Source organism: Myxocyprinus asiaticus, chromosome 7 (genome assembly GCF_019703515.2).
Source record: "Myxocyprinus asiaticus isolate MX2 ecotype Aquarium Trade chromosome 7, UBuf_Myxa_2, whole genome shotgun sequence".
NCBI classification, from domain to species: Eukaryota; Metazoa; Chordata; class Actinopteri; order Cypriniformes; family Catostomidae; genus Myxocyprinus; species Myxocyprinus asiaticus.
Window position 1 is genome coordinate 47468125 of NC_059350.1, and position 15927 is coordinate 47484051.

Below are 15927 nucleotides of genomic sequence, written 5' to 3' on the forward strand. Positions count from 1 at the left end.
ACAAGCCATATAAGCATGCACAGCGCTTTCCCAATTCCAGGAACGAAGAGAGACTTTAGACTGTCTGGGAATGAAATCGAGACACAAAGAAACAGACACAAACAGCCGAAGAGAAATGTGCCTACATACAGAGACAGAAAGAACATGACTTGCATGGTGATTCGTTGTGAAATCCAAACTAACACAAGACAACGACTGCCATGCAAGACAATATTTAAAGGTGAAACCGTCTGCCATTAGTCAGTGAAATGAGTTGTAGACTTTAACAAACATAAGATGAGAAATCGACATGCTGTTTCCAAATGTTTGAGTATATCAAAATCGACCCCATTCTGCCGAATTACTGACAAGCGCCATCCCCCATCAGGCATTTTTGCATCAATTCAAACTTGTTCTCCTGTCCCTGTGGCGCTACTGATGGCATGTTGCGCACATAATCTTTGCAACATGGGTTCTGATCCTGTGGAAACCAGGAAGCATTTGTGTTCACATGAAGAATGGTGAGCGTGATTTCGAGGTTGCATTTCCGCTTAAAATTTCATCTTTACTCCACTGACGTTTAGGTTTAGAGTTGGGGTTTGGGTTAGGCGGTAGAGTTAATAAAATATGCATTCCTGTTGACTGTATTATGTCATTTATTACTAAAATACAACTTGCTTTTGGTGCCACGCTGTGGACATTTTACCTCAAGAACACTTCCAGCTTCGGCCACTGGGGGCCGTGGTTCGAATTTCATTAAGCACAGACCGATATTAGCTGCAGAACTTTTGACCTCCTGATGCCAAATTTACAGTGTTATCTGCTTTATTTGGGATAGGACAAAGTACTTTGTCAAAAAAATGAAGCACTTCACTTTTTCAGAAAATTTCATGATAAGAAACAAGGAAGCAATTTTGGACAAACCATAAAAGAAGGCAAGAAACTTCCTAGCCCAAGTTAAATGCACAGCGGTTTGAACCCAGGGTTTGTGAGTTAAAAGTGACACCATTGGCTCCTTTTCATAAATCCATGGGCCATTCATAAGTAGGGAACCTCATTAGAGTGATGTTCAGGGAAAACCAACGCAACAGGGTTGGGAATGGCCACAGGCAAGTTTTATTGAAACTTGTGTGGGCTTTGGGCTGGGAAGTATCATGGGTAATGGTTAGCCTAGAATATTGACACCATTATCCCATTGCATTCCGAATGATTATATATAATTCTCTTTGGAGTTTGCCCTAGAGTTCAGATAACACTGCAGACAGAAAAGTGTCAAAGAGCACAATGGTATAACAAAGGCGTTTTAGTCGTATATCCTACCATGTGCATAATTTAGTGTTTTGTACAGGTATTACCATGGTATTCTTTGAAGTAGGGACCTACTTTGGAGTATCATGTAAACACCACCAAAAAATAAATTACCTAAAAGTCACTAGCAAAAAGTGTTTTTGGACATTAACTGTTTCTTAAAGGAATAGTTCACCCACCCCCCCCACAAAATTAAAAACAAATCTCTCATTATTCACTAACCCTGATGCCATCCCAGATGTGTATGACTGTCTTTCTTCAACAGAACACAAATTAAGCTTTTAGTAGAAAATAGAGCTCTGTCAGTTCCTTATAATGGAAGTAGACCATTAGCACATTGATGGTCCAAAAGTCATATTTAGGCAACATAAAAGTAATCCACACGACTCCAGTCGATCAATGAATGTCTTCTGAAGCAAATCGATATGTCTGTGTAAATAATAAAACAATAATTAAAACGTTATTAACTTTTAAAAAGTGCTTCCTGCCAGCAGCTGACGAGAAGTGTGAAGTAAGCAGGTCAGCAAGTTCACGCGAGAATTCAAAAGCGGCGTTATTTACAACAGAAGAATGAACGTCACGTGAGAGTTTGGCCATTTCAAACAGCATCAGATTCCTGGACGGAAGTGCCGATTTAAAGTTAAAAACTTTTTAATTATCGACTTGTTTCTTACATAAACCCATCGATTCACTTCAGAAGACATTCATTAAATGACTGGAGTCGCATGGATTACTTTTATACTGCTTAAATGAGACATTTAGACCGTCAAAGTGCTGGCACCCATGTACTTCCATTATAAATACCGGACAGGGCTTTATCTTGTTCTAAAAATCTTCATTTGTGTTCTGCTGAAGACAGTCATACACATCTGGGATGGCATCAGGGTAAGTGAATAATTAGAGATCTTAATTTTTGGGTGAAACATTCTTTTAATGTGCGTTCTTATGTGTTCTTACATTCTCGTGGACTCGTTCGACATCATTATCCACTGCGAAAGTTAAATTCCAATATTCAGGAACGCAAGTACCGAGAACACATTAAAATAACCTGATGTGTTCTTGATCAGGCCAAATATTGAGGATGCATTGGATGGTTACCTGTGGGCAAGAAGCCATTTGAAGTCCAATGTATTAAGAATTGCAGTTTGAAACATTTTGGAACGCAACAACGTACAAATTCGATCTTGCTAAAAGCGTCTGCATTCATGTACTTACGTAAAGTACGTTTCGGCCTTAAAAGTAACCCATTTGAAGGTTTGTTTGCTTGTATGCTCTGACTAAGATGAACAAAATTCGAAAAAGGTGTTTTAATCATGAGGCTCAACTACTGTATTTAGTAGAGTACTAAGTCATGCTCCCAAGATTTATCATATGAAAAGCGAGGAAGCTGTGTACCAAATATGTTTCATGGAAGATTACAGAGTTCAAGAGGGGTCTTATGCAATGCAAGCATTGTGGACTTCTTCTAATGGTTTCACATCAAGATTTGTTCTTTTTCGTCTAGAAGCACATTCGACAGGAAGAGAAGAAATACGATCTATTAAAGGAGCCAGAACAATGCCATCAGACAGACACGGTTGCTTTGGGATGGTAAAACATCATTGATTTTGCCAGCGGGTGGAACAGGGATAGCGCAAACGTGCTCATGCAAGGGCTGACAATGGATTTTTAAATATGTATTCATTGATTTTTCGGTTGCTAAGTGTTCCGCTGTGCCGTGTTTTTTTGCACAACGGCGCAATATGAAAAGAAGCATAAACTAATTTCCCTTCAATTGTATTAATCAAACAAAAACATTAAAGTCTGCATCAGCCTTTGAGCTTTTAGCTTGGTCGAAACCGAGAGTGCTAACGTAATAATAATCCCATAAACAAATGGATGTTTGTTTTGTCAAACAACACCAGTATTTTTAGGTGTCAGTCTGTCAAGATTATTCTGCCCAATGTTAGCTAGTGTATTATGTATAGTATAAATATCACATACAGAAAATAAAAATATAAAGTTCCACATACATATAAGTGCTAATGATATTGTGAAGACATTAATCACAAAAATGAACAGTTTCAGGCTTATTGTTTTACATTTTTGGCAGCATAGGATGACATATTGCTAACATTTCAATTTACTTAAGGGAATTTGGCATATTTTTATTAGATTTAAAATTAAGAGTGACAGGAAAAATTGTGTGAGAGGGGGAGGGAATTTGCAGAGCCTCTTAGAGGACAGGGAGGTTAATAATTTTGTGCTCTCTCGCAATACTTTTATCCATCTCTTTTGAAAATGAACCATGGTTTTACCACAGTAACTATAGTTCAACTATGGTATGTGTAGTCAAATCATAGTAATCACACCAGATTTACCATGTTTTACTACAGTAACCATAGTTCAACTATGGTATTTGTTGTAAAACCATATTTCCCACAAAATTTGCCATATTAACAACAACATGTACCATGTTTTTACTACAGCAACTATAATTCAACTACCATATCAACCATAAAATTTACCATACTGTAATACAGTAACCATAGTTCACCCTTACAAAAAATCTAAACTAGCTCGCAAAATTGCTGCAAATTTGCCGTTCATTATTTTCATATGCAAATTAGCTTTTGATTCACTATGCTTGCCAGAAGTTTGCAGCACTTTGCCGGTAGTGGTGAACCTCCGGCAAACCTTTGGCAACAATGGACAATTTGCCGCAAGTTTGCTGCACAGCTCATTTGCATGTGCAAATTATCTGTCGCGAATTAGCGACAACTCTCGATTTTCATAAGGGTGAACTATGGTATTTGATGTAAAACCACATTTACCATGTTTTAATACAGTAACTATTGTTCAACTATGGTATGTGTTGTAAAACCATAGTAACCACAAAATTTACCATGTTTTACTACAGTAACTATAGTTCAAATATGGTATTTATAGTAAAGCCATATTAACCACAACATTTACCATGTTTTACTACAGTAACTATAGTTCAACTATGGTATGTGTTGTAAAACCACAGTAACCACAACATTTACCATGTTTTACTACAGTAACTATAGTTCAACTATGGTATGTGTTGTAAAACCATAGTAACCACAACATTTACCATGTTTTACTACAGTAACTATAGTTCAACTATGGTATGTGTTGTAAAACCATATTAACCACAACATTTACCATGTTTTACTACAGTAAAGTAATTATTTTGTATGTTAAAATTGTATGTTATTATTTGTATATTGTTGAGTGTAATTATGTGTATATCAGATGTTTAAATTGTGCTGTGTTAATTTGATGTTATTGTAAATTGGTACTCTGTCATCACTGTCACGACTGCTATGTTGCTCGGAACTGCACCCAAGAATTTCACACACCATTGCACTTGTGTATATGGCTGTGTGACAATAAAGTGATTTGATTTGATTTGATTGATTTGTAACTATAGTTCAACTATGGTATTTATAGTAAAGCCATATTAACTACAACATTTACCATGTTTTACTACAGTAAAGTAATTATTTTGTATGTTAAAATTGTATGTTATTATTTGTATATTGTTGAGTGTAATTATGTGTATAACAGATGTTTAAATTGTGCTGTGTTAATTTGATGTTATTGTAAATTGGTATATGTCTCATCACTGTCACGACTGCTATGTTGCTCGGAACTGCACCCAAGAATTTCACACACCATTGCACTTGTGTATATGGCTGTGTGACAATAAAGTGATTTGATTTGATTTGATTGATTTGTAACTATAGTTCAACTATGGTATTTATAGTAAAGCCATATTAACTACAACATTTACCATGTTTTACTACAGTAACTATAGTTCAACTATGGTATGTGTTGTAAAACCATATTAACCACAACATTTACCATGGTTTTATTACAGTAACTACAGTAGAGTTTAACTATGGTATTTACAGTAAAACCACAACCACCAAAATGTACTATGGTTTTACTGGTTGACCTGTATTATTACCAAGGTTTTACCATGAATATCACTGTTTACATATGGTAACTGTAGTAAAACCATGGTAAATTTTGTGGTTATGGTTTTACAACAAATACCAAAGTTTAACTATAGTTACTGTATTAAACCAATACAGTAACAGTAAGTAAACCTTATGAAAATTAACCATGGTTTTAATACACTAACCACAGTTTAAACATGCTATTTGTAGTAAAACCATAGTAACCTCAAAATTAACTACACTGATAGCACACGTACATCACCCAAACATCTTATTGATGTGTGTGTTTACATCTGGAAGACATATTTTTTAGGTTGTTTGCTCATCTGCAATATGTCTCTAAGATGTTTCTTCTCGGATGTCAATCAGACATTCAGCAGATGTCTTTGAGACATTTTTGCACATGAATTACTTCAGAAAAAAGTACTTATAAAATATTTTGTAAGCCTGCTGATCATTAACCCTTAAAAGGGCAAGAAGATAAAAATGCCTCATAAATTAATTTATGAAAACAAATTAATATATTGCTATTTTCAAACATATTACGTTTTTTAAGCATTTAAGTTTTTTTTATTCAACATACTTCTTTTATTGACAATTGTGCAGCATGTAGCCTATTTTTCATGAAAACAACATGGACATTTGCCATGAGGTCAGGGGACTTCTCACAATGCTGCATGCTACTTTAAATTAAGATTGTGAATTGATGCCAGAGTTTTAATACAAAGTCACATGACCTCAGTATTTGCAGGGACTCTATTTTCAAGCATTTTCACAGAAATTTGCCCAACTTACTCACTGCTCCTTGCTTCAGCCTCTCAAATGCTGTATCGCCCAGAATACAAAAACCTTTATAAGGTTTTAAAGGCATCATAAGAGTTGTTATAGTATTGGGGATACTCTTGTGACCAGATAAGATGTGATACTGAAGTGGGTTTTTTTATTGCTGGTCTTCTGTTGTTTCTGTGAGACACAGCTGAAGACCGAGAACTTACAGATGTTGGCCTTAACCTGTGTCAACCTGGACAGACGTCTATTCCAGTCCTACCTACACCACACAAGACTTTTTTCTACTTTTATATGGATGGCTGTCTACTTGCAAATTCTCTTCAAATTGAGATGTATGCAAATATAACTTGAACTGCAAGATCAAAGAACTTGATCCAGTTGCAGAGAATCCCTTAAGTTAAAGAGATAGTTCACCCAAAAATGAAAATTCTCTCATCATTTTCTCACCCTCATTCCATCCCAGATGTGTATGACTTTCTTTCTTTTGCTGAACACAAACAACATTTTTCAGAAGAATATATCAGCATAGAAGTAATCAATTTGACTCCAGTAGTTTAACTAATGTCTTCTGAAATGATCCAGTCAGTTTTGGGTGAGAACAGACCAAAATGTAACTCCTTTTTACTGTACATCATGCCATTGCAGTCTCTAGGCACAATAATGATTTTTTAGCTTAATTACACTTCCTAGTGCTTGACACATGCACAGAGCGCTGGATGGCGCTAGGAAGTGTAATTGAACTTGAAATCATGATCGCCAAGGAGGCTGCTGATGTGATGATTTATAATGAAAAAGGAGTTATATTTTGGTCTGTTCTCACCCAAAACTGATTGGATTTCTTCAGAAGACATGGATTAAACCACTCTAGTTTTATGGATTAATTTTATGCTGCTTTTATGTGCTTTTTGGAGCTTCAAAGATTTGGTCACCATTGAATTGCACTGTATGGACCTACAGAGCTGAAATATTCTTCTATAAATCTTCCTTTGTGTTCTGCAGATAAAGGAAAGTCATACACATCTGGGATGGCATGAGGATGAGCAAATGATGAGAAAAATAAATTTTTGTTGGGTAAATTAACCCTACAAGAAAACCTTTAGATATAATTGTAAGCATATTTCCACTAAGGGTTTGCTTCACTTAAAGGGATAGTTCACCCAAAAATGAAAATTCTCTCATCATTTACTCATCCTCATGCCATCCCAGATGTGTATGACTTTATTTCTTCAGCAGAACACATTTGAAGAAAAATAGAAAAATATCTCAGCTCAGTAGGTCCTTATATTGAAAGTGGATGGTGATCAGACTTTTGAAACTCCAAAAATCACAGACAGTCAGTATAAACATCATCCATATGACCCCAGCAGTCTTCTAAAGCGATGTGATTGCTTTTGTTGTGAAAAAGATCAATGTTTAAGTACTTTTTATCTCGCTTTCGGTCAGCAGCCGTATACGCATTCACAAGAGTGCTGCATACACGTCTCTCGTGTGACGAATTGGTGTTGGCGTGTTACAGGCATAATCTCACGCTTTTCTCTCGGTTGAGACATCCACAATAAGCACACAAACGCACCATAATGAGTAAACAAACAGATAAATACAGAACTAAACCAAAATCAATGAAGCTTATGTACAGCATTCCTCCTACTCTGCTGTAAACAGCGCTGCTCTTCCGTGTGTGTCGCACGTGCATCAGTTCTCGCATGAACATGACAACGCGATCACGTCACAAGCGCATACCGCTGCTGACCGGAAGTGATACTTTATAGATAAAAAGTATTTAAATATTGATCTTTTTCACACCAAAAGTGATCGTTTCGCTTCAAAATACATTCATTTAACTGCTGGAGTCGTATGGTTGACATTAATGCTGATTGTCTGTGCTTTTTGGAGCTTCAAAAGTCTGATCACCATCCATTGCATTACAAGGACCTACTGAGCTGAGATATTTTTCTATTTTTCTTCAAATGTGTTCTGCAGAATAAAGAATGGATGTCATCCACATCTGGGATGGCATGAGGTTCATAAATGATGAGAGAATTTTCATTTTTGGGTGAACTAACAATATTATTGCTCCATCAAAATAAATTAACCATGGTTTTACTTTAGTAAAATTGTAGCAAACATGACTTTAACATTGTCCTGTGTTATTATACAATGGTTTCACTACAAGTATCACAGTTCAAATATGGTTACTACTAAAACCATGGTAAGTTTTGTGGTTATGGTTTATCTGCAGATACCATTGTTCAACTATGGGTACTGTACTAAAACCACAGTCATTTATTTATTTATTTTTAAATTGGGGGAGGGGGAAGGGGGTCCTCCCTCTCTGTCCTCTTAAGGGGTTCCGTATGTTCCAAACCTGTTTGTTATTTTTTATTTATTTTTTTGTGAAACACAAAAGAAGATATTGCAGTATTGAATTTCAGTCAAGCACTTTTATAGAAAAGAAAGATGCAGTTAAAGAAAATGGTGACTGGAAATGTCAGTCCCTAATGTTCTGCCTTATCTCCTTTTGTGTTTCACAGAACACAAATGTCTAAGGTTCAGAACAACATGGGTGTGTGTATGATGACAGCATTTTAATTTTATGGATGAACTAACATTTAAAATATGTCAAATTGACACTTCCTTTAAGTTAGACTGTAATTTGTTATTATACATCCATCTGTGAATGCAACAGTGTGAAAGCATTTTTCTATAATTGGCTGTTGAGTATTAAGATTTAGATACAGTAGAAAAAGTTAACACCAAAGAATTATGTATTTGTAAATGTATATTTGTATAAATAAAACAATGAGTAACTGAATGTGCTGTGTGTTTAATATAGAGTACATACAAAGGCTGATGTATTAATTTTTTTTAAGTATTTGGGATTTTAAAAACAAAAGTAAAAAATGTTGATTGTATAATGTTGTTTCACGCAGCAGAAATCAACGTCATTTCAAAGTCAGGTAACCGAACCAATTAGATCGATTTTATGTTCGTTTTCAATGCCGTGAACGACGTAGATTCAGCATGGCTTCGATGAGCAAAAATATGTGGAATAAATGTGGTGTAGGAATTAGATCGGATGATTTAGATTCCCAAACAGATAACTAAATAACCAGAGTATTTAGCAGAGACAGGTCACTTTGATTAAAATTAATAGGTGAAATTGGAACACCCCAACGGTCAATGGATGTAGAAAAGGAAGTCCCACCTTACAGATAAAAGAGCCAATAACCTTTTAGATACAGACATTGCTTGTCAATTAACACGAGAACGCACATGTGCATTAGCTATACAAGCCGTGAAAATTACATTTATTAGCGTAATCTGAGGTAAAGAAGCACACTTAATGATCCCAGTGTTGTCAGATTTTACTACTCATTTGAAATATGTTCTTTGATCGTAATCTTGACCAACCGTTTTGGAGATTTCGGTCTTTTCCCATTTAAGAGGATAGGATCTGCACGTGTATGCTGCTTGTTTACATAGAAAAATAGATGCCCAGAACATTCCAAATATGGCCGCCAGTGGACTGACTTGCTAGAAAGACTTTGATTTAACTAAATTAAACAGACATGTTTAGGAAATACATGTTAGCAACATGCTAGCAACATGCTAAAACGTGCTAGCAACACCAAGCTAAGTGCTAAAACATGCTAGAAACATGCTAAAGATGCTAGCAATGCCTAGCTAAGTGCTAAAGCATGCTAGCAACATGCTTAAACATGCTAGCAATGCCTAGCTAAGTGCTTAAACATGCAAGCAACATGCTAAAACCTGCTAGCAATGCCTAGCTAAGTGCTAAAACATGCTATCAGCACCTAGCTAAGTGTTAAAACAATAAATACATTATTAAAAAAAAAATAAGCTGATTTTTGATAAAGTAGTAATGAGCGTATTTGTGCATGTAAACACAGTCATTGAAATTTCCATTACTTTTCCATAACTTTTTAGGATTTTATTAATTTCCATGACTGTTTGAGGCCTGGACATAGCCATTTTAAAATTCCTTAATGGTTCCAGGCTTTCCATGACCATGCCGACCCAGTTCAACAACCATAATAATACATATTTTGTTTATACAAACAACACCACATTTTCATGCATCCATGAGTTTTGAAGTCTACTCTGATCTGTCAACAGACTTGTAGAAAACTGACTGTGTAGGACATCAAAGGCGCTGTTTTTACATTATCTCATTGTATTTGATTTTTCCTGGCTTGGCTTACCTGATTGATGTGCTTCAATTTATCAATGACTTGATTGATCACAGGATCAGCCTCTTTCACTTTGACTTCAGGGTTTTCTGCCTGAGCTTTAATCCCGTTGCCAACCACTCGAAGCGTGTAGCTATAAACAAAATAAAAGAAAAAAACAGAAGATGTTGTTTGCTGTAAGTGGATGTCGTTTTCTGGATTGATTTATATATTTTTTTCTGTGTAAAGGCAATTGAAGCTGTTGTTGGTTGATGAAGAAGCCCTTGCATGAACCGGCTACATTTATCAGCACAGCAAAGAGAAAGGCATCCAACAAAACTCGAAAACCACAAGGGTCCTGAGACAGGACAAATAACTCAACCTACACTATAAAGGAATGGTGCTCCAAGCTGAGAGCAAGATTAGGGTTTATATGAGGAAGAGAATGGATGTGCGAGATTTGACGGAGATAAGACCCACTAGTGCAGAGAAAGCGCTGCTGACAAATGACATGAAATATTACAATTCTTTATGGGTGAAAACATTTTACACCAATGGTAAAATCAGGCCTGCCTACTGTGTCTAACCTTGAGAAGGACACATAAAAAGTAAAGTCTACAAATATGGGGAGTAATATATAAATGAATACAAAGTTTGTAGTATGCACTGGTAATCAGAGGAACTTTGTTTATAAGCAATAAAGAATATATTTATGTTTAGAAATTGGGCTCATAATCTTGCACACAGTTACTATTGAAATCAAAGCATTTTAAATAAGTGTGGTAGACTATAAAAGTGTCTTACTTTGACAGTGAAAATTCTGATGACTAACATTTGAATATGCATATTAATCTTTAAAGGAGCAATATGTAACATTGACATCAAGCGTTTAAAATGGGTACTGCAGTCCAAATTCAAAATATTGGAGAGAGTTGTCTCCCCTGCCCCCTCCTCCCCAGACTTAAAGCTTACGCGGGTTGCCAGGTTGAGGACACGCAACAGGAACGAGCAAACTGACAATGGCAAGCGACAAGCCTTACACTGTAAGTTGATCAGCTAATGTATACGTTCGCAATGTTTTTATTGTTTGAAAATTATAAAGCAGCTCATGTGGATTTTTTATAATTCTGTCAATGTTAGCTAGGTGTATTGCTGGCTTCCATGGCTGCAGCGCGCTGTGTTTGCCCGCTAACTTGTTTCAAATCTGGCATCCTGGGGTGTCGAAATATTACTGGGAAATGGGCAGTGGGCAGGATCACACAGGCCAAAACACAAACAGAAATTCCGGCCAAGAACAGACATTTCAAAGTATAATATACTGGCTGTAGCATTTCAGAGTTTTCAGAGAAGCCATTTTTTCAACTTAGCATGTTTCCTAAATCTCTGATAACATATTATGATCATTTTATGCTTTAATACAGTAAATATATTACATATTGCACCTTTAAGTATTACTTTTTTTTTTTTTTTTTGCAATTGGTCCCATTATAACACCATGTTTTTTGACATCATACCCAGGCAATAACATGTTTTTTTGAACATGGTCCCATAATGCCATATTTTTGACATCATACCATACCATACCATTATATTTTACATAATGGCATGGCATTACCATATTTTTAAACATGTTACATACAACATGGTAATACTATGTTTTGGATATATTATCCTGGTAATACCATTTTTGTTTTCCTTGTATCTGAATTAGCTGTGCATGTATATGTAGTAAATATACATAGTTGTTAAAAAGGTCTTCATTCACAGAATACGACATCCACAATGGGTAATTAGGCAAAGAAATGTGTAATGCAGCAGTTTCCGTCAGGATCAAAGCACGTTTCATTTTTTTCGGGCAACATGAAGTGGTGTAGTTCCAAAAATTTACAGTGATAAACCCTTTGGTCTTTGGATTCATGAAAAAATTATCGGAACAAAATTAACAGGTTATAACAGGTTACCAGCCTTTAAAAATAAAGTTTTCACTCCAGAACAATTGAAAATCACTTTGTTCCAGTTTTCGGTTACATTCTCCTAAACATTTAGTTCGATTTCGATCCTTGAACCGTTTTTAGTCCCTGATGTTAACATAGAATTACCAGGTTTTTGAACATGGCCCCATGGTAATTCCATGTTTTTGACATATTACCCTGGTAATACCATGTTTTTGACAAGGTAACATTGAATTATCATATATATATATATATATATATATATATATATATATATATATATATATATATATATATTTTTTTTTTTTTTTTTTTTTTTTTTTACATCATACCATAGTAATACCAGATTTTTGGACAGGGTAACATGGAATTACCATGTTTTTGAACATGGTCCAATGGTAATACTATATTGTTTTACATATTACCCTGGTATTACCTTGTTTTTTTTGTTTTTTTTAGTTTTTTTGACATGGCGACATGGTAATACCATGTTTTTGACATATTGCCAAGGAAACATGTTTTTTTAATAAAACAAAAAATAAAATAAAATAAAAATAAAAAAATATGTTGCCGTGGAATTATCATGTTTTATGACATATCCTGGTAACCACGCTTTTTAGACATGGTGGCATGGAATTACCATGTTTTTGTAAAACTATGTTTTGGCATCATACCATGGTAATATCATGTTTTTGGACATGATCCATGGTAATACCATGACATTATACCATGGTAAAACAATGTTTTTTGACAAGGTGACATTGAATTATCATATTTTTGAATATGGTTCCATGGTAATACCATGTTTTTCACATCATACCATAGTAATAACACATTTTTGAACATGGCCCCATGGTAATACCATGTTTCTGACATCATACCATGGTAATATCTTTTTTTAATGGTGGCATGGAATCACCATGTTTTAGGACATGATAGCACTGAATTACATTGTTTTTAAACATTTTCCATGATAATACCATGTTTTATGACACCCTGGTAACACCATGCTTATTGGACATGGTGGCATGGACTTGTAATGTTTTGGACATGTTCTATGGTAATACCATGTTTTTTTCTTTTTCTGTAATAATATATTTTGACATCATACCATGGTAATATCATGTTTTTTGGACATGGTGACATTGAATTGCCATATATATATATATATATATATATATATTTTTTTTTTTTTTTTTTTTTTTTACATAGCCCCATGGTAATACCATGTTTTTGACATCATACCAAGGTTTTTTTTTTTTTGTTGTTTTTTGTTTTTTTTTAAAAAATTTTATGGTGGTGGTATGGAATTACCATGCTTTTTGGACATTTACTATAATAATATCATGGCATTCTTTGAAGTATCCTTTAAGTTATCATGTAAACATAATAGTATATAAAAATAGGAATCACTCTCACAAAAAAGTACTGTGGTACAACAATGTTACCAAAAAGTAATTCCATGGAACTTTAACATATAACATTCAGTATATATTTAAGCATCATGGCATTACTATTGGACACCATCAGCGAACCATGGTACCATCACAGTAATTTTTAGTAAGAGAGCCGAACAAAAACAATAGAAATCAAGGACACAAACACCATGATAGTATCTAAAATGGAGGAAATAAAATATAGATATTTTTTAATAAAAAACATGCTCATGTCATGTCGTGCTGAGACACAAGCTGCAGCGTTCCCTCACTGTGCTGTAGGAATATATAAACATGGATTTACTTCAGCAGTGTGTGTGTGAATGGAGGTACCAAAAGCCCCTCACAAGAGAACTGAGCTGTCTTCTCTGCTACTCTCTGTCCTGCTTTGATTTCAGCTTAAGGAATAAGAGGTTTCTTAGCTCACGGCTGTCACTTAGCCATTCCAGCACTTTCCTCATACTCCAAATACGTTTCAAACCCGAGGCCGCATGCTGAGAGGAAGATGCACACTTCATTGGAATGTAAATGCTCCAGAAATACACACCTGTATATGTCCTAGTGTGTTAGTGCTTCTGAGACAAAGGAACATTTATTTTTATTTTCTTCAGAAATAACTGGTGTAGGTGGAAATAAAAAAATAAAAAAATTGAAATAGCAAAGTTTAATACTATTCAGACTTTTCAAAATCAAAGGCATTTAAATAATGCAAAAGTAAGAAAAGAGAAGACTACATCACGATGAAGGTAGGGTGAGTCAAACAAAACCTGTCAAGAAAATATCTGGGTCACATTTCACCCCAAAATTAAAAGAAACTAACTATCTAAGAAGACACTATATTTTGCCTTAAAGAAAAGGAAACCTATTTAAGGACGATGAAGATTTTTTGCATTGTGACAATTAATTAATAGGCAAATAACTCCTCCCCAATTATCATTAATGTAATATGAACAAATAATGATATATTATTCAAATTGTAAATAATGTATGGGACGATGACAAATAAGGTTGTCCGAATTGATAAAAATTAGAAATATTTTACAAATAAATCTAGTTTAAAACACATGTATCAAGTGTCCATCTTGGTTTCATACATGTAAAAAAAAAAAAAAAAAATGATATATATATATATATATATATATATATATATATATATATATATATATATAATTTTTATTTTTATTCCTAAGGGTTACTCCATTTGACCTAAAAAAAAAAAAAAGTCTCTTCCATAAAAATGTCAAAATATCATTTATATGTAATTTATATATATATATATATATATATATATATATATATATATATATATATATATATATATATATGTTTTTTTGACCATGTAAAATCTTAATAATATTTTATAACAAAACTATATATATATATATATATATATATATATATATATATATATATATATATATATAATTATTATTAATAAAAGTCTATTCCAAACTACTTGTGCAAAAGTATCTTTAAAAAATTCTGCTTTAATTGAGACTATTTTCAATTTAACTGTCTCAAGACATTCACACAAATTAAAAATTTTGCTCCAGAAAATTTTTTCAAAATGGTTAAAAATGTGTTTTCAACAGAGATGTTTTCAAGTTATTATTTTGTGTGAATTGCACACTTAATATATCCAGACAATAAAAAGTCATAACGTTATTGATCCTTAAAGGAGTCATGCCATTCCTTTTTTTATTACTTTAATGTTCCTTGAGGTTAACTTTTAATATTAGTAAAGCTTTTTGGACAAAAAAACAGTCTTGTAAAACATTATAATTTTCCACCATCATTCTGATCCTCTTTCAGACGCGCTCTGTTTTGGTGCTGCTTCTCCTTTAAGACTTGAAAGTAAACGCCCACTGTTATGATTGGCTCTCTGCTCTTCACTGACATGCTCTCTATCCTTGCCATCTCACTGCTCACCACTACTAGCCATGCTACGAAAGTGATAATTTAAAGTAGGTGTGTTGTTGTGGATGCGGTCAGATGTGTACAGAATGTGACATCATAATGAGGAGAAAGTAGAGAATGAGTTGTTTTGGCAGCTTGGTTTCTACAAAAATGCTCTTTTTGCAATAAGGAGGACATTTTGAGTTCTGAAACTTACAGTATGTTTTTATAGTAAAATTACCTCTTATATGTCCAAAGATCAAGTAAAATTCGATTTTTCATGTCATGACCCATTTAAACATCATGGTAGTATTTGTTGTACTGTCTTTAATGTATGCTGATTTAAATTATTTGTAAAATAAATAAATAAATAAATAATTGTAACATAGTCATTTGGAATCAGACAGAA

At 34.1% G+C, this 15927-nt stretch overlaps 1 protein-coding gene across 2 annotated transcripts in view; it reads right to left on the minus strand.

Annotated features, from left to right (window-relative positions):
• The window catches only part of gpc5a (glypican 5a), a 263163-nt gene that overhangs the window by 120199 nt on the left and 127037 nt on the right, over positions 1-15927 (minus strand). For both annotated transcript variants that reach the window (XM_051702186.1, XM_051702185.1), the window contains one exon: positions 10268-10388. In XM_051702186.1, the coding sequence (XP_051558146.1) occupies positions 10268-10388 (121 nt within the window). The remainder of the gene's footprint in view (positions 1-10267; positions 10389-15927) is intronic.